At 37.9% G+C, this 21,316-nt stretch overlaps 1 gene segment (V, D, J or C); it reads left to right on the top strand.

Annotated features, from left to right (window-relative positions):
- Positions 1-4,362: 4,362 nt before the first annotated feature.
- On the top strand, positions 4,363-4,800 carry LOC124235039 (T cell receptor alpha variable 22-like). The segment is given in 1 exon segment: positions 4,363-4,800. A coding segment is annotated over 1 exon segment (438 nt).
- The last annotated feature ends 16,516 nt before the right edge of the window (positions 4,801-21,316 follow it).

Here is a 21,316-nt window from a genome sequence, read left to right as displayed (position 1 = left end):
AACCCAGATTCAAATCCCATCTTTGCAATTTTCTAACTCTGTCTTCTTGGGCACTTGTTTATCTTCATCTGAGCTTCCTTATAAATCTATGTTAACAAGAACACCTATCTTGTTGAGTTGTTATGAATTTAATTTATAAAATATACATAATTATATGAAGTCCCAGTACAAAATATGTTCTCAATAAATGCTCCTGTAAATAATATTCTTATTAATGCCTCTAAATACATGTTATCCCTACTGTGAAAATTCCCCTGACTCCTCAAGGAGGAATGAGTTAATCTCTACCTAATCTTCTGAATCCCCACTTTAGTAGTCAGGAAGGCAGACATCATGAGTTGCCAACCTAATCACCATTTTCTTCTGCTTTCTTATCAATTTCGATTTGGGCAACTATATCCCTAGCTTTAAAAAACAACTCACACTATATTCCACATCCTATCTTACAACTAGGGGTTGCATACAGCACTGTTCTGACCAATGAGATCTAATCAGAAAATTGCTAGGGATTTCCCATGATGTATTTGCTGTCCTGATACAGGTACCACACTTTCCTGTCCCCTTTTCCGACTTGTTTCTTGCTGAAACATGGAAGCGACAACTTTGCTACAAAAGAAAGCACAAATGGAATCCTGCTGCCAGTCCCATGCCTGATCATCCTCTAGATGCCAAGTCAAATCCCTCCCCCAGATGTATTTTGTATGAAAAATTTTAATAAACTATTATTTGGTTGAGTTTTTGTTACTTGCAGCTAAATACAACCCTAATGGTGGTAGGATTGCCACAGAATGACTTTGTGATTTTCTATGTCCATGTGTAAGTGCAGAAATAAAGATATGAACATAGTGCAAAGAAGGGACCTGCATTTACATTGATCAGACGTATTTGTTGAAGTATTAATGTTCGTGTAACTTTTTATTAAGAAAAAAACCTTCATCTTCTATTCAGAGAGGCTTCATTTTTAAATTTCCATCAATTTCTTGTACTCATGAGGGACTATGGAATTCAGTTTATCATCCTAAGTCTTTTAATAGTAGACAATATCAATTTCCAGGGAAGTAACTAATAACTGTAGTCTTACATTTTTCTCACTTCTAGATTCCCAAGGAGATTTATTTTTCTTGTTTTAACTTCATGTTACCCTAGCAAACTACTCCAAAGTCATCCACTGAAAGTTTAACGTGGAACTCCTTCATCCTGAAGATTGTAAGGGCAAATATAAATTAAAAATAAGAAAACTAATTTTAATTCTCCCTGGTATAACAAGAGAAAGACATGCTCCCTCTCCCTCTTCTTATTTACTTTAAACAACTTGTAATTATGAATTCTTTCTCTGTCCTTTTAAGATGCATGTGAATCTTTTAAAAAGATAAATAAGCGTCTCGCAGTTTCACAGTCCGAGAATGTTTTCCTCAAGCACTGGGAACCATCTCTTTGAAGTGCAATCATCAGGGAGGATAGAGCCCCTGTCTCCAGTCTCTGCAGGAGGAGGGGAGGAGCCCAAACTCAGCGGGCACCTTCCTCTAAGTTGCAAACTTGCCTCCTGTCATAAAGATAGAAGAAATTTTTCCTTTGGATAAGGGCAATTAGCAAACACAGATGGCTACCCCAATTACTAGGTAAACTGAGGAGGAACTATGACTAACAGTGCTGTCACGTCCTCTTCCTTAGTGACTAGGTATTGTTTATCTTGAGAAAATGTATGTAAGGAGAAAATATATCTCCTTGGCTATATAAAGGGGTAGAATTTCTTTCTGTCTCTGCAATCTGCCTAATGAATTGCATGTGATACTCATTACATTCTGGTTTAATGCTTATTCAATAATAAAACTATTTTCTTTCTTTTCTTCATTTGTGGAGAGTTGTTATGGATTGGTGGGAGAATTTGTTTTAATTTCCTTAGAAGATCATGCAGTGTCTTTCCATAATCACTGTTCTACATGTCTCTCTCCCTGAAAAGTGACAAGACACTGACAAGAGCCAGAGTTTCTTAGGGCTCTGCCACTTTCTGGCTGTGTAGCTATGGGCATTTTATACCAACAATTGTGAGCATCAATTTCCTTACAAGTACTTTGGAAGTAAGGATAGGACTTACTTCACAGTGTTGTCGTGAGGTTTAACAATGTTTCGTGAATCACCTAGCACAATGGATTGAAAACTGAAAAAACTGAAATTAGGAACCACAGCTTCCATATGGTCCACTCAAAACTTCATTTGTGTCCTGATTTATGTTCTGTCCAGGGAACACGGAAAGGACACAGTTCCTTCTTTGAAAAAAGTCACTTTCTTGGTGACAGAGGGCTTTTTGCTAGTCCCCACAGCCATCATTCTCCAGGGCCTGTAACTTGAAGAATCCCCTGGCCTACAACCTCCATTCAGAGCAGGAATTTCTAGGAGCAACTCTCCATGCTCCTGAAGCGTTCTAGAGTGAATGGAAATACATTATTGATGCCTAAGGGCACACTCAGAATCCCTGGGTTGGGCAGTTGCATTGCTGCAGATGAAGTGGTGGCGGCACCAGGTTTTAGTCCACGAGGGGACACTGTAACGTCTGAAAAGTTCCTTTAGGCTTCCAGGATTACTGCTGAATGAAGGATAAAATCTCTGAAGCAGGAAGAGGGCTAATGATTTAGACCAGGCCAGAGGACTGGGAGCAGGGATTATGTGGACCATAATAGATTAATAATGCACAAGATCCTGCTTTCTTGTCACCACTTCTCTTTCCTTCCCTCCGGGAGTCAAAATGAAGCTTAAGATTAAAACAAGACAATTTGTTTCATATTTATGTAAGTTTGTAGTTTCATGAATCCATATTTCTTAGTATCAGGGACCAATATGAACATTTATTTATTTGTTCAGAAATTCTTTCCAACCCCTGCTTGTTGTTCTTCTCTAGACCATGCTGGTGCCTCATAGGAAATCAGAAACTCAAGGATAAGAAAAATAAAAGCAAAGAAAGAGGCAAATAAAGAAAAAGGAAAGCATATATGGGAAGAAAAAGGTGGAGAAATAAAGGAAAAAATAAAATACAGAGGATTGTTTGAACTGAAAATCACCCTTTATATGAGTTTCTCAACAGCAGCATGATTAATATTAGGGGCCAGGTAATTCTTTTTGCAAGGAGGGGCTTTCCTGTGCATCACAGGATATTTGACAGCATCCTTGGCTTCTACTCACTAGGTGTCAGTAGCACTCCCTCCCTTCCCCAGCTGTGACAACCAAAAATGTTTCTAGACTCTCCCAAATGTCCCCTGAGGAGCAACAGCCCCTGGATGAAAACCAATGGTTTCTAAGTTAAATTGATAGAGTAGAAACTTTTAGGAGATTGATAGATAGATATTTCATATAGATATTTTATGTCATATATATGTCTTAAAAGTTTCTACTGTATCAATTTAACATGTAGACCATTTAACATGTAGAAAAGGCTGCCTCAGTCTCTTTCGTAGAAATATACTTCATATTTTATATATCTGAAAATACAAAGTAGATAATTTTCTTTCTACTATTATGACATTTCTTATTTCTATAGTGTTCGTAAGTGCTGGACTATTATTATATCATTTGACTTTAATAAATTCAACAAATAAGATACATGGAATGTAAAATTGGAAATTGGTTATATATATTTTTGTTATTTATTTATATTTGTATTATATAAAAGTATTTATAATGTATACTTGTTATATAGATTTATACAACAAGTCATTCACTACTGAGAAAAGTTTCCCAGTCTGATCATGTCTCAGGTTTTAGCTTGGTCAGTATCTCTTACCTATGACTCTTCAAAGGCATACAAACTGTTTCTCTATTAACCCTCTAAGTTATGATCTCATTATTTTTTCATAAAAATTATCCCACATAGACCCAGAATTTATAGAAAAAAAAGATTCTTAAACTCTGAAAAGGTAGCCCCTCCATTACTCCCAATAAACACACACATACACACACACACACAAACACACTCACACTCCACAGTGTATAGAAGGTGGACTAAGCCACAGGTAGGTGGGGCTTCCTACTACAAAGCTGAGTGACAATGCTTAGGACTGGCTGCTGCTAAATCTATCTCACGAAACCAATGTGTTACAGAAACAAAATTAGCTCAAACTCAAGATATGATGCATGTCAGTATTTAGAGAGACTTTACATCAAGGTGTTCCTTATAGCAAGAGTAAAGGATCATGAAGACACAGGTGGGGGTCTTGCTGGGCCTTCTGTGGATACAAATTTGCTGTGAGTTAAGAACACCCCAGAAGGAACCTGGAGGAATATCACGACTGAATTTGGAAAGGAGCAAGGGAGGAAAGCAGAGATGGAGGCAGAGAGAGAGCACGAGTCTCTTGGGCTGTGTCCTCTACCATGAGGATGGAAGCTAGAGGAACATTTCCTACACTTGGAAACAACCACAGCCATTTTGCAGTGACCCTCACCTGTGCCTATTTCTCTTTCTCAACAGGGGTGGAAGCTCAGATGAAGGTGGAGCAGAGTCCTGGGGTCCTTATCCTCCAGGAGGGGAGAAATTCCCCTCTGATGTGCAATTATTCTGCCTCCATGACTGGTATGCAGTTGTTCCAACAAAATCCTGGAGGATGCCTCGTATCCTTATTTTACATAGCTTCTGGAATGCATCAAAAAGGAATATTAAAACCCACAGTCAATACCAAGGACCGTTATAGCCACCTCTACATCAGAGACTCTCAGCGTTGGGACGCAGCTATTTACTTCTGTGCGGTGGAGCACCGTGCTCTCCAGACACCTACAGCCTGTGCAGAGACCATAGCTGAAGACCTAACCTAACCCCCAGAGTGGGAGCAAGGGCCTAGTGTAATTAGAATTGCATTCTCATTGCCTTGCATCTCCTGACTCACGCAGAAAGCATTTCTAAATGAGTCACAACTTGACAGTACAATGCAGGTACATACATGGCTCATCTGGAGATCTCTGTGGGGATGGTGTTACCAGGTAAAATCTATAGATTGATCAACTCTTTCCTATCTGATTCTGACTTTATGGAGGAGTGAGCAGCCAACTCAAGGAGCGGCAGCATCCTAGATCCCTCTACCTCTAAGAGGAAGAAAGCACCAATCTCACCTGTACTTTCTTCTTGACATCTTTATATCTTATGTTGGTACATACAGAACCCTAGGAAAAGCTCCATGATCCTTTTTCTAGTACACTTAAATGGAGAAGAAAAGGAGGAGAAAAGATAAAGGGCCACTATTAGCATGAAAGCTGGCCAGAGCTTTCTGCATACCAGACCAGAGACTCAGGCACCTACCTCTGTATTGTGGAGGCACAGTTACTAGATGAATCTAGTAACTATCTCTGTCCTAAACAGAACTGTTCCTAACACCCTAATCTATAAGTCAGGGAATCAGTGAATTAACAGTTCCAGTTAGATAATCACTCAAACCCAGTTACAAGACTCTGCATTAAAATGGATATTTTCACTCTGAATGCTGCTTATTCCTACCCTTTATTATGCTCACGTATCAAGGGAAATCATAAGACAAATTCTTAGGTATCAAAGAAAGTGCAACACTATGCTCTGTAATCCTTCATTTACTTTTGTTTCAGCTTGTTACAGTGCATTTAATTGTTCATTTTGTTTATATTCGATAGTACATATTTAGATCATTTCCCTCTTTGGTATATTATGGAAAAGCCATTGGAAAAAGTCAATTTCCAGTCATGAGTATGCCATATCATAGTGAGCAAGTGAGTCACTCTCTTTGTACCTCATCTCAGGATCTTCTTCTATATGAGGACAATATTTTCAACTCACCTTATTCATAAGTTTCACACATTCAATCACTCAACAAACGTTTATTGAATGTATGTTAGACACTGGATAGGGAGCTTTAAATAAATAAAGAATCCTTTCCCTAATTGAATATATAGTCTAGTGGGGAACACATTTCTGTTATACAGTTCCTGTAAAGTAAGAGAAGAACTAAATTGGGAGAACAAAGTATATTATAAAAACAAATAGATGTCAGCCAGAGATAGCTTCCCGGAGTATGTGATGCCTTAGCTTGAAACCCAACAATTTAATAGGAGTTAGGCTGGAGGACAAAAGAAGGTGGAGGAAGAGTGATTTAACTGAGGAAATCATATATATTTAGTAGAAAACAGCTTCTGGGGGTCTAAAAGCCCCAAAGAGATGTTAGAGGTTGTACTGTACTGGGAGGACATCGGAGCTCTGGCCCTGCCAGAGTGGAGAAACGTCAGTAAACACCTTGGACTTTCAACTGAGTCACCAGAATAAGTGCTGCATGCTAGGAGTAAGGGCTATGTTCTGGGACAAAAGAAAAATTGAAAAAAACCTGCCCTATCGGAGATTAAAGCTAGCCTCAATAGAATGTAAGTGATCTGCTAGTAATTTAACAAAGTTAACATTTTTTTGAGGGAGACAAAACAATCCAGAGTTTCTGCATTTTACTACCCACACTGTATAGCATACAATAAACAAAATTACCAAAAATGTAATCAAGTGGGAACAGGGCTAATAATCAAGAGAGAAAATAATGAATAGATGCAGACCCAAAGCTGATTCAGATTTGGGGTTAACACACCAGGACTTTAAAATGAATATGAGTAATATGTCTAGAACTTCTTCCTGCTACTGACTTGGTTGACAAACCACAACCATATACCTGCCAACAGATCCATGAAGATGGTAGCAACACATGGTAATAGCTTTCCTAGATTTCTCCATGAACTCCTCCTTCAAATCACACTTTGGCAGCTAGACATGCTTGGCTTTTCAGATTGACTGGTTAGGGATTCCTTTTCTGACCATCCAACTACCCATATGCATTTTCTCAGCTCATTTCACAACCGTGTAAGGTCAAATTCCTGTAATTAGGCTCCTATCTTATAGCACTCATGGTATTTCTACTTCACTGACTGTACCCTGACTGATAGAGTAGGCAAATATAAATCAATAGAATGAGATTTTTTCCTGTTTTTAAGAAATATGTGTCTACGTACACATTGGAGGAAATAACGATCAGACACCTAATGTATTTTCCTAGGGCCACCACTACAAAATACCACAGACTGGGTGGCTGAAAAACAGAGAGTTATTTTCTCACAGTTCTGGAGGCTGGAAGTCCAAGATCAAGGTCAGTTTGGTTTCTCCTGAAGCCTCTTTCCCTGGCTGGCAGATGGAAGCCTTCTTACTGTGCACCCACATGATCTCTTCCCTGTTCACATACATCCCTGGTGTCTTTGTGTGTCCAAAATTCCTCTTCTTATAAGGACACAAGTCAGGTTGGATTAGGGCCCACCTTACCTGCCTCAGTTTAATTTAATCACCTCTTTAAAGGCCTTCTCTCCAAATACAGTTGAATACAGTGGCACTGGGGCTTAGGGCTTCAACATATGAATTTTCTGGGGACAGGGTTTATTCCAAAACACCTAGTATAGCCAGGAAAAGAGCATTTAGCAGCATGATTTGCATTCTTCAAAGATTGTATTTAGGAACATGATTTGCAATGGAAATCATAGAGAAAAATGAATGCAGTTTGTGTTTTCCTATGTTTACAGGAAATATTGAATATAAACAGAAATATTTATCTGTAGGGATCTAGGGATAACTTATTTTTAATTAAAAAATTCTCATCAGGTAGGAATTACTTGCAATAAAATTTTATGAATAATTTTTTTCAGAGATTCAGTCTATGCAAATGTGAATGCAAATGTGCTCTGAGAACTACTCCCACCTCCTTCCCCAACTAAACCATTTCCTGTATGGAGACAGATGTGTCACCCATCTCCAGTGATTCTGCATGGATGTTCTCAAAAAACTGAACAAGGCTGAGATCCCTGCTCGTGAAGTGGTTAGCTCCTTAGGAACAATGCAATTTTTCATAGCATGCATTGGGCAGTGATAACCAGTCTTTGTATTAATGTGGAAGGTCCCTGATGGAGAGCTGAGCATTCAACAAATTCTATAGGCTCATCCTCTACTCTTCTGGAGGCTCAAAGTGCTCGGAGTCTTTTCACCTCCAGAAAGGAGGCTCTTGCTCGTGTTCAGCCGAACCATCATCAGTTCTTGTGGTCATCACTCTCAAGAGAAAAAGTTCTATTTCATTCTAATTGTTCTATGATATGATTTAGAATCACTTTAAAGACATGTATCCTGCAGCATGAGGATCTCTCCCTGTTCCAGCATTGACATCACAGGAGGAGCAGAACCTCCTCAGCAGTTACTTACCTCAAATAACCAGGTCTCTGCCTGGGACGGGCTCCAGGGAAAGTGAGGTGCAACTTTACGATGACTCATACTACAGAGTCCCTGTTCTCTTACTATGCCTATTATTCCATACAAGGCCTCCAGCTCCCCCTGAGACACACCTTAGAAGAGGGTATCAAGGGTTTCATACCTGGTCTGGAAGAGGATGAGCTATCCTTTCATCTGAAGAAACAGCTAGCTGAGGAAGAAGACTCAGACACACAGTACTGTACCATATAGTATACTACTGCACTGCATTATGAACGGTACAACGGCAAGAACTGCAGGGGGAGCTCATATTACAGGAACTTTGTCACTTAACCTCTATATCTGCCCAGAGACAATAATCACTATGTTTCTTTCTTTCAAAGTATTACAAAGGTGATTCACAGATAAGAACTGTTTGCTGTCAATAAGCCACAATCACCTACACAGTTTGCTAAAAAAAAATAATTAAAAAAAAAGCTTGCTCCATCCCTTTTCCCATCAGACCAATTTCCTGTATAGAGACAGAGTGTAATCCAACTCCAGTGATCCTACATGGGGCTTGCGGTTTGCGTCTAAATTTACACATTGCTTGTTGTATGTTTTTGTTTACCTAAGTAAAGTATATGTGTGTGCAAATGTGTGGATGTGTGAGTATGTGTAAAGGAGATAGAGTGTGTGTGCATCATAGTCTAGTAGTCTCTCCTGGACCTGGAAAGTCAGCCTTCTTAGTCTGTCATACATGGTTCCTCATGATTTGCATATGACTACCCTTCCTGATGTCAATTCATAAACTTCCTGTACATAGACATTTAACTTCAACTATAATGAACTGAAGGAGTTGCCTGAGCTCTCTTGGCTGTAATTTGCCTATTTGCTTTTTAAGTTGCTCATAACTTTTCCTACTTAGCCAGTTTGTCAATCTTCTCTAATTTCTTAAAATCAAGCTGAAGAGCTCTGCTTTTGTGCTGTCTTCCCTGACTCCACATTGTTACCCTCCTCAGTAGAACTAGTTGATCACCGTACATTTTCCTCATTAGAAACTCTTATACATCATCCTATGTTGTAAGGATGTAGCTACACATTGGTCATTACATTTTTTTTTTTTCAGGAAGATTAGCCATGAGCAAGCTACTGCCAATCCTCCTCTTTTTGCTGAGCAAGACTGGCCCTAAGCTAACATCCATGCCCATCTTCCCCTATTTTATACGTGGGACACCTACCACAACATGGCTTTTGCCAAGCGATACCATGTCCGCACTCAGCATCCGAACCGGCGAACCCTGGGCTGCCAAGAAGCAGAACATGCGAACTCAACCACTGCACCACCAGGCTGGCTCCAATATTCTGTTACATTCCTAATGTTGCCACTTACCTGGAGAGGTCACTAGAAACATTTTTTCCAAAGTTTTAAACATCTGTTTTGGGGAAATGTCGTAGGAAGCACGTCCAGTTTTAGATAACCTCCACTTCTCTTCTCACTGTGCTGTATTCTGGTGGAATTTCAGCTTTGCCTGGGGTACTCTGAGTTATCAATAAGACACCTTGTCTTACCAGTTTTCTCAAATACTCAATAGTCAAGATCCTTCCTCAATTGTTTGCCGACATCAAACCAAGCACAACACTGGCATGTAGTATGTGCTCAACAAATTTGTATTGACTAATTTCTTCATGAGAATTTGGGATGACAAAGAGGAAAATAAGGCTTCAACTTTCTTAGAGAAGTTAAAATGCAAAAATGGAACCATAGTCATTGATCTTCACTATGCAACCAAAAATTACTAGGAAAATATGACTCATAGTCAAGAAAAAAACAAATAGAAACTGACTGTGAGATGGCTCGAGGTCTTAAATTAAGCAGACAAATATTTTAAAGCAGAGCTAATAAACAGGTTTTATTTAAGTCCTGAAATAAATATACAATACATTCAAAATATATATATTAAATATATAAAATAAAATATATTCAAAAAATTGAAGAAAAACACGTTCTTAGTGAGTGAACAGAAGTTTAAACTCAGCAGAAAAATGAAAACCATAAAATAGAAACAAATGAAAATCTTAGAATTGAAGAGTATAGCAACTGGAAAATATATTGGATGGGCTCAAGAGCACATTGGAGATAGAAGAAGAAAAAGTTCGTAAAGGAATAAAGAAACTGGTATGTTCATAAAATTGAATAACAATCAGCAACAAAAATAAACTACTGTCATTCATCAATATGAATGAATTTTTAAAACATTATTTAAAAAGAAAGAGGCTAGACACAGAAGAGTACCTACTATATCATTTCATATATACGAAATTCTAGGAAAAATGTAAATCTAATCCATGGTGACGAAAGTCAGATTGGTGGTTGCCAAGGGTTGAGGATGGAAGGAGGGCATTGACTACGGTGGGTCATAAGGAAAGTTGATCTCTATAAAAAATAAGCAAACGATCTATTTGATACATTTGTCAAAACGCTTTATGTTACATTTGAAATGTTACACATTATTTTGTGTAACTAATATCCAATAAAATTGATTTTAAAAATAAGGTGGATAAAAGTGTTTATGTTCTAGATCTCATGATAACCTGTAACACTTCTTTTAACTCAATACTTAAGCAATTCTTCTGTTTTCACTTGGAATAAAAATTAAAAGAAGGAGAAGCAGAAGTTGGGGGAAGATTACAATAGATTGTATATAGTGATTGAAGTTCAGGCTCTTAAATTAGAGGGCGTTACTTCCCAGTCCCTCCTTCACTGTGATCATGAGCAATTTTCTGAGCATCTTTGTCCCCTCTGTAAAATACAGGCAAGGGGAAGTAACATTCCCTCACAAAGTTCACCTTTCCCACAAGATGAAGACCAAATAAGATTTTGTGCATGAATTCCGTAGAACACATTAAGTGTTCAGTGAAATTCAGATAATATTTTTGTTTTTAACCCAAAGTGGTCATTTCAAGTGAGTCTAGCTTCTCTAAATAAAATCCAGGATTTTTTCTTTTCCTTGGGTATTGTGAGGGACTGGATGTGAGAGAAGAGAAAAAAAATAATTTTCTCCTAATCTCACAGACTGGCTGGTGACCGGGAATCATGGGAAAAGATTTCTCATCGTTAAGTGATCTCCTATAGCTGAGCCCAGGGCAAAGAACACGGAATAGAATGGGAATTTTCTTTTATTCAAATGAAATGCAGTTACCTAGATCACAACCAGAAGCCTAAGATAATCAGAAAGAAAGAGTGGACTTTAAAGGAAAGTGTTTGAAAACATGAATTGAGAGGGAAAGGAGACAGAAGAGAAGGCATGGGTTCCAGTATTACCATGAAATTTGTGTGTGAGAATATATATCTATCCCCTTACAAGTATACAGAACTTTCTCTGCATTTTAGTTTAAAACTTTTTCTTCCTTTGAAAAAGCAAACATGGATATGGTATTTTTTTAGTATCAATCTAAATCTGGGAATAAATTTACATGGTCCCAAAATTGTGAAAACAGCTAAACAACTTTTATTAGGGGAAAAAGTCCATCTTAAACACATCTAGTGGCTCAAAGTAGTCTGTGTCAGTTTGAGCAGGATACAATCTGAGGACTCATCCCACACCTTCCCAGCCAAACAGATTTGCTGTTCCGAGACAACTGCGTTGCCCATCACCAACAATTCTAGGTGGAGCTTTACACAGAACTGTATGAGAGTGAGCCCCAGGCTCAGAGCAAGAGATGCTTTTCTACAGACAGACGTGGCAAAATGATTCTTCTCAGCCTGTTGTGGACAGTGATGGCCATTTTCCTTGGTAGAGACAGTGGCTGATAGTGAGGCTGAGAAGAGTCTAGAATTGGGGGAGATAGTAGGGAATGGCAGAGGAGATGAACAATGGTCAACTGTAACAAACACTCCAGGAAAATAAGAAGGAAGAGGAAAGGAATCAAACTTTGATACCATCTTGACTGAATGTTGAACTCTTGCCCTAGAAGTTCTTGGCAACTCCCTGATTGTTCAGCTCAAAAGATCAATCTTATTATTTCTTCTGTCTACAGGATCCAGCATGTCCCAGAAGTCATTCAATCTTAACCACCAACATTTAGGCAGGATGGCAAGATTGTACAACTAGGCAATTCAGATGACACCAGGGCTGTATATTATGTTTTGTATTGGTACAAAAGGCCTTTTGGTGAGGAGATGGTTTCCCCAATTCTTAGCACACAGATGCAGAAATCAGTTCAACACAGGGTTGATATCCTGTGAACTTCCAGAAAGCAACTAAAACTATCAGGCTCACAGCTAGAAGACTCTGCAACACATTTCTGTTGTCTCAGGGAGCCTACTGCAAAAATGAAATATTATGGAAGAGCCTTACAAAAAGCCAAGAAGTCAACCTGACACAATTGCCTATTCCAATATTCTCAGGGAAGATTCACAAACCCTACCCAGACATTTGTTAGCCGTTAGTGGTTTAGGTGCATAAGATAAGATCCAGAAAGGACATTGATGAATTCATTCTAGGAAGCACTTTCTCACAGCTGGTTCAGAGACCACACAGGACCACACATGAAAGCCATACTCCTCAGATATCATCGTATTTCTATTTCTTCCCATGGGGTATCCATAAAAAAAATGCAACATATGAAGGAAAGCATTTTAAAATTATACTTGATTGTTCCAGATTTTATATCTGTTCAACTCAGTCTTTTGGGGAGAATACCATGGAAGACACCAGGAAAACATAAGCAGATTAAAAAGAGGTTTATATACTGGAATGCCTAGCCAGATGCTGCCTCCCTATATACTGGAAGACTGGCCAGAGGAACGCAACCTCAGCCGAAATTATACACTGCAGTCTATTGGACCATGTGGAATAGTAGCCCATTCTGGATCAGACACATTTTCCTATCTCCTTGGCTACGTTTCACTCTAACCCTTACCAACTCCAGTTTGGCTCAGCCGCCCTTTGATTCTCATGCTCCCTGCAGCTGGGTCTGCTGATTGGGGTCCCCCTACAGACACATGCCCATCAGAAGCCGTGGTTAACCACAACTGGGGAGGTTGTATGTGATGAGGCCCTGCTACTGATGCTGAGGTCTGAAGTTGATCTTGCAGCCACCTGGCTAATTCATGAAAGCAACAGAAATGAGCCTGCCGTTTCCAAACCACAGCATCCCTTTCTTCAGTCACCTGCTTCCCAGCTGTTTTAGTTGGGTCCACGGGATGAGTCATTTACCTTGCCTGTCTGTGCTGCAGGAATGCAGAGACAGCCTCAAGAGGAGGATGGAGCTAGAAGTCCAGGATGGGGTACTTTAAAAGAGAGAGATTCCTTTTTAACATAACCAAAATAATATTAATAATTTCTACAAATTAATAGTAGTTCAAGTAGCTAGGTTTCTAGTGGCTCCTGAAGCAAGAAGATTTTTTCAAGAAAACTTTGATACTTAATTTAAAGGTGGTTTTATTGTAGAACCCTCTGTTTCCAGGTCTTCTACATGCTTCTTTTTATTCCTACAGGTAACGTGGCTGGATACCTCTGTCAGAGCCATATTTGGCTGAGCAAACCACCATTCTTACTCTTATATTATCTTCTCTTAATCTTTTATCTGCATGGAGTTTTACCTGAAATGATGTTTATTCATGTGCTTCTATTCACTAGGTATTATTGTGAGGAGGCTGATGAAAAGGAATACCTCTTATTAATATTTTTATCAATCCAAGATTTGTCATACATGCTGCTACTTTAAATCCAGGGGCTTCTGGGAGGGTCCATTGTAAGACTGTGGAAGGAAGAGGGTCGTTCTGGTTCTCTTCAGTTTTCCTGTAGAGACTCCAGAAATAAAAGGTAAATTCTGCAAATGACCCAGTAGCCCATCTTCATTGTGTCAACTGTGGTGAGTGACCAAAAAAATGATGTAGGGCACAGTCCTTCAATCCTGAATGTCTGGGAGAGAAAAACGGCTATTATAACCTGAGTTATACAGATGGGGCTTTGGAATTATTTCTCTTGGTACAAGAAGGAAGCAGAGAAAGACTCTACTCTTCTAATAGATTCATTCAAATGTGGACAGAAAACAGGACAGAAGATTCACGGTACTGTTGAATAAAACGTTCAGTGTGTCTCCTTGCCTATCGCAGCCGCTCAATCAGGAGACTCAGCCTTGGGCTTCTGTGCAGCAAACACACAGGCCCTGTGTGCAGGGGGGCTCCAGTCAGACGCTTTGTCCTTGACCAGGTTTCAGGTTAGAATGGCTTGCCTTAATGTGCTTGTTTCCAACTGGAAATGAATGCAGAGATCTAATCATTGTGATTATTAGAATTTCAGTTATCAAAAAGCTCAAGACAAACTACTACAATTTATGCTAACTCCAACATGATCTACAGGAGAAGTAATGGTGTTTTAAGCAGATACGTAAACTGTGGAGATAACCTCACTGGGATATTTGAGATTCTCTCATTGAAATCATAAACCTCCCATAATGTGCCAAGGAGATCTAAAACTCTTCTGGGTGACAATTCAGAAAAAGGTGGCCTTCAGGAAAAAGAAGATCATTATAAAATCAACATGTGATTATTATAAACATTTCGAAAATATAATTGAACAATCAAAATCATTCAAAATTTCACCACCCAAAGATGATCATTTAGTATAAGTATTTTCAATCTAGGTGTGTCTTGTTTGCATGCCTTATTGCTTTAATTCATATCACATACATTTATTTATATCAATTTAATAAATAAATATATATTTATCATGTAACATTTATATCAAATGTCCTCTGTAAAGTCCATCTTCAGAGTATAGTTGTTTGGTTATAAAAGGTACAAATCAAGTAGCAATCAGAGGAATTCCTGCAAAGCTTTTTGCATTGCAACTGTTCTACATTCAAGAAATATTTACTGACTGTCTACTCTGTGCAAGACATGGCTTTTGGTTCTAAAGATTGAGCAGAATGAACAGAAAGGGGTGGCAACATTTAACTCTGTTCTGCCTCTCTCCTCTGAGGGATTTCTGCTCACCAGAAATACCAGGGAAGTTTTTTGGTGAGAGTGTACACCCTGGGTTCAGTGACACTATTTAAGAGTTCTGCGATTTTGCCCCCAAATACCATCAATTCTTTCATACCTCTTAGGTCTGTATATACATCAGCTAGAGTATGAACTGTTTTGGTTTTTCCCTACATTCTTTTGGGAAAGGAAAATAATAATCATCTTAAATGAACCTTTCAAATTAGAGAAAAAAAGCTCACCAACTCTGTTATAAGTCAAAAAAAAACACCCCACAATATTTATAAAGGATGGTTAAGAGTATTGAAAATATTTTGAATACAAATTCATCTTGGATTTTTGAATAGGTAATGAATACACATAGTATAAAATAATAATTACACCAAAGGAAATATAGTAAAAAGCAACATTTCCTCTCATCTTTATTCCTACTATCCTCAGAAGCCCAGTAAAATCACTGTTAAAATTAAAATTTCCCTTGAGTCTTTAGTCTTTTAATTGTTGAGTTATAAGAGTTCTTTACATATTTTGGGTACTTGATCCTTAACAGGTATATGATTTGCAAATACTTTCTCCTATTCTGTGTATTGTCTTTTTCACTTTCTTGATAGTATTTTTTGAAGGAGAACAGTTTTTAATTTTGATAAAGTCTAATTTAACTATTTTTTTTAGTTACTTGAAATTTGAAGCCATATATTAAAACCATTGCCTAATCCAAAGTCTCAAAGATTTACTTCTATGTTTTCTTCTAAGAGTTTTAGAGTTTTGGTCTTCACATTAAGGTCATTGATAGATTTCATGTTACTTTTTAATATGGTGGGAGGTAGAGATATAACTTCATTCTTTTGCATATGTATAACAAGACATTTGAACCAAAGAAAAACTAACCAAAAGAAAGTTGAGTAGCTATACTAATATCAGATAAAGTAAACATTAAACCAGGAATTATTACTAGAGATACTGAGCAACACTTCAAATTGATTAAGAACACAATCTACCAGGAAGAGAGAACGATTCTAATTTTATATGCGCTTAATAGCATAGCTTCCAAATACATCAAACATAAATCAGTAGAGTTAATCAGTAGAGTTAAACTAGTAGAATTGGTTGATTTAAAAATCAATAAACAAATATACAACTACAGTGGCAGGCCTTAATACACATCTTTCAGTAGGCAAGTAGAGAAGATATGACCAACAAAATCAATATTCTTTACCAATTTATGTATGTAGCATACTTTGCCCACAAACAACAGGATACATATTCTTCTCAAATGCACATGGAATATTTGCCAAAGTTGACTCTATTCTGGACCTTAAAGCAAACTTTAATCATTTTGAAGGATTTTAATCATTCAGATTATAGTCCCTGGTCACAATTGTATCGAGCATGAATTCAATAACAAAAAGATAATTAACTTATTCCTGTGTCTTTCTAGATATAATAGCCCTTTTTCAAATGTATTGCCACAGAAAAAAGAGACAAGACAGTGGTTTTGGCTAGGGTAGATGTTCCAGACTCTGAACAGGCCAGTGTAACATCCTACTTATGAACTTTACTTCCCGTTTGGGGGCAGAAGCTTCTAATAGCCCCAGGAACTCTGCACTCAGGCACTCAGAGGAGGGCTTGTCTCTGGACTTGAGAGAGAATAAGAGAAATTTCAACCAAGAGAAGAATTTCTATCATGCTCTACCCTGGCCTGCTGTGGGCATTCCTGGCCTCTTTTGGCTTCAGTACGTGTGGCCCTAAACATGGGACCTCAGCTTCCTCTTAGAGCTAAAGGACAGGACTGTGCAAGTTGTAACTGGTGGGGGTATTAAGAGGGAAGAGATGTGGGAAAATGAAACACCGTGTGATTCTTTTCACTGTCTCTGTGTCCTAAATGAATCTAGTCCTCATGGTCCATCTAGACATTTCAGAGGATCAACTGTCTTCTCCTTTTCCACAGGATCCATCATGGCTCAGAAAGTAACCCAAGTTCAGACCATAATAACAAGGCAGGAATGAGAAGCCGTGACCATGGACTGCAAGTATGAAATCAGTTGGAACAGTTACTATGCTTTGTACTGGTACAAACTGCCTCCCAGCGGAGGGATGGTTTTCCTTATTTATCAAGATTATTATAAGCCAAGTGCAAAGCAGGACCGCTTCTCTGTGAACTTTCAAAGCACAAAAAAATTCATCAGCCTCACTATCTCTTCCTTACAACTGGCAGACTCGGCGACGTACTTCTGCGCTCTCTGGATCCCACGGTAACAGAAATAACAGTGGAAGATAATCAAAAAGCTTAGAGCCCCATAACGTCAGCCACTTGCTCAGAGGCTTAGGAAAAACCGAGGAACCACAGACAGGAAGAAGGCAGGCACCGTGGAAGCACAGTTGAGACCTTCTAATGTAAACTCTCCTTCTATAAAACATGTTCCCATATTTGATCTCAGTGTATAAAACCACATTCTTCCCTGAGATTCCCAGGTGTTATGTTGATATCTTGGGTTTTCAACTTGTTCCTAAACAACTAGATTGAATGAACCTGTTTATTTCAGGAAACTAAGGAGTAGTTTTCTACTTCTCATCTTGAATGGTTAGATTCTGAGATATGAAATAGCACCAAAAATCATTTTCCCTTCCATTACCAAGCTGATTTTTATAGTTTTTCAAATATAACTCATTTTATTAATTCATATATTTATTTATACATGCATAAATTGTATAAATACATGAACTTAATTTTATGTGTTTTAATACATAAATATATGATGACTCTTACTGGACTCAGATAGATAAGAAGGTAACTAATCTTTTGAAAGAGCTGTATTGTGAAAAGCAGCTTTGACTAAAACAAACTATGAGCATTAGATTTTCAAAGTAATTCTTCAGCTTTTAAGAAACCCAAGCAGAGAATGGGCTAAGAAATCTATCCCCAAAGAAGGCACAGCCCTTAACATGTGGCCAAAGCAGATAATTAAAGAAGAATATTCCAAATGACTGAGCCAAAGAATGTGAAAAACAATGAGCAAGAGAGTTCCTTGCATAAAGCACAGTCGCAGTCTCAACACAACGGGGTAAGGAGTGCCATAACTATGCCTCCTGGGATCATAGACTAGCTTCAAACCAACACTGTATGTCTCTCTTCATTCTCTTTGCAAGAGAACCTTGTACGACATAACCCTGTAACTGTTCCACAACTGCATATTGAGTGTGTGCAGCAGACAGTTTACTTTTGTTTATTTTGTTTGTTTCTTTTCTGCTTGTTTTTCTTCAAAGATCTTTAGACCAAGAGGAGCCACATCAAGACCAGAGAAAGACTATAGGAGATCAATCTGACATTCTTACTTTGAACAGGAGTCACTGAAAAGGGATCCTAAGTTGTTTCCCTTGGAGAAGGAGCACCTGTCTTCTGCATGGGAAGACAAGAGGAAATGAATTCTTGGTTACAAGTCCGAAGGCTGACTGTGGACTGTTTATCAGTATCCAGTTGCCCTTTCCTTCAAACAACCCAGGAGAACTGCGTGCCTCCTGAAGATTCACATGGCCTTCTGACTCTCTTTGGCCAAAGAAATGTGAGTAGAAGTGTCATGTGTCATTTCATGATAGAGGCATTTAATTACTAGCTTAACTTTCAACCTCTGCTTTCTCGGACTGTGTTGACTGTTGAATTGTGTATTGATATGGAGGTTAAAACATTAGTTATCCCTTGTAGTATAGCTGACATGGGGAATCAAGTGATTCAAAATGAACTACGTATGTGCAAGATCTAAACAACTGTTTATTTAAGCTATTGAGATTTTGAGTTTGACTATTGGTTACTATGACACCATAACCTATCATAACATGACTGGTGCACCAAAAATAGAGCAAACATTTTACAGGGGCACAACAATCTTAACACCAAAACCTGAATAAAGAAATGTTTTCAAATTTATAGGATAACCTCACTCAATGAACATAAATTCAAAACTTCTAAACAAAATATTTGCAAAAAGAATCGGCAGTTTATACAAAAGGATATCACAACCAAGTTGGGTTTTATGCAATGCCTATTTAACATTTTAAATCTATCAAAGTACTAGTGCACATTAATAAAACCATCATTTCATCATCTCGATAGTTACACAAAAGTATTTGATGTATAAAAAACATTTACACATAATAAAGAAATAAATTACCAGCAAATTAGGAATAAAAGAAAAACTTTCTCATTCTGATAAAGAGTGTGTGCTACAAACATAAAAGAAAAAAACATACTTCATGATGAAATGTTCAATGCCTTCTTTCAAGGAAGCCAAATAGCACTATTTCTATTAAACAGTGTACTGGAGGTCCTAGCCAGTATTTAAAAGGAAAGAAAAAGAAATAAAAGTTTTAATAACTAGATATCAAGTAATATAATTAATATTAGTCTCGGATTTGATTGTGATATAGACAATCCACAAAAACCTACAAATATATTACATTACTAAAGCAGTTTAGCAATAGGATATTTAAAATTAAATTTTGTATGCAAGCAACTAGAAATTAGAAATGATACTTTTAAAAATAATTAAAATAATACAACTGCAAAATACTTAGGAACAAATATTTTTTAAATGATTTACAAGACGTCAGCACAGAAATACATAAAACCCAAATTTTTCAAAAATGAAGATATAAATAAGTGTGAGAATATACCATGTCCATGAATTAGAAAATGTATAATACAAAAATGTCAATTCTCACCTTTGGCAAATAAATTCTATGAAATCTCCAATAGTCTCAGCAGTCTTTGTGTGTGTGTGTACAGAAAACCAATCCTAAAATATATACGAAAAAAACATTCAAGAATATTCTACACACTCTGAAAGACAAAGAACAAGGAGGAGGACTTCCTCTAGCTAATATTAAGCCTATGAAATTAAAACCGTGGTATGAATTAAAGAATAGACAAGTAGACAGAGATCGTTGACTAAAAATGTCCCATTTGCATTTCATATCAACTCTCCATTTTTCCCCTGCCTCAAGAGGCTGATCTGAATGGATCACATCAATACAGCTCCTTTTCCCTCTGGATTCTAGTGGATTTCTGCCAATGAGGAGTCCCCTGCAGAAATCTGAAAGAGGTAACTGAGTGAGGTCAGGGTACATATCCCTTGTTCCCTTCTTGAGGGATCCCTTTGAGTAGGTTGCATCATTTGTTCAAAGATTGTAGCTCCCTTCAAGTTGGCTGTCTATGTGACCATCTCCTTTCAGCTTCTGATATGCACTACTTTCTGTCTATACTTTGGACCTAGGGAAAGTAAGAGCTCCATTGGCCTACAGCTAATAAGGTTGGAATGCAGTCACTTCCTGGGTATCTTATAGAGGAAGAAGTCTTAAAATTCAGGGAAATGGAAGTGTTGCAATAGAATTTATAAGTGCAATCTGATAATATGCTTGCCAACCATAGTCCCTGGGAATCCCAGAAGACACTCCCTTCACCAATGTATCAAGAAATTTATTGTTGAGTAAGTCACCATAATCCTTAAAATGTTACTTGGAGACAGTTTATGTGGGGTGAAGATGATGGGGACAGGAGTGAGCACAGAAAGAGGATATTGCTGTATAAGTTGCTTCCCAGAGTTCAATTGGCATTATAGGATCTTGGGGTGATAGATGGCAGTTTTTAACAGACAGAGAGAAGGTAAGTGATATACCAAAATAAATCACAGGGAAAGAGTCTTAATCAGAGTGTCTTAACCTTCAGAGATCTGCTGACAGAGCTAATTAATCACGGAGTATCTAGAAATGAGAGAAAGGGGCAACTTACTGAGGTCCTCTGTATATCTTCTAAATTTGCTGCCAGGGTGGGAGTGGAAACATAACTTGAGTTGCTATAGTGGGGATCCATAGCCTCCTTATTCAGTCTCCAGAACTAAGCCAACTAAGAGGCCTAGACACCCCCTCAACTGAGAAGAAGTTTAAGCCCATTCGAAAAAGACTACAAAACAATACCACGTTTTCCAAAGACAGAAAAATTGAAACTCTTATAGGCTTATTATATTGTTGCTAGGAATATAAAATTGTGCCACTACTTTGAAAAATGTTTTAGTATTTTTTATAATGTTAACCATACAGACACTATTTGGTCTAACAATTGC

Source organism: Equus quagga, chromosome 2 (assembly GCF_021613505.1).
Source record: "Equus quagga isolate Etosha38 chromosome 2, UCLA_HA_Equagga_1.0, whole genome shotgun sequence".
NCBI classification, from domain to species: domain Eukaryota; kingdom Metazoa; phylum Chordata; class Mammalia; order Perissodactyla; family Equidae; genus Equus; species Equus quagga.
This window is presented reverse-complemented; position numbering and strand designations above follow the sequence as displayed.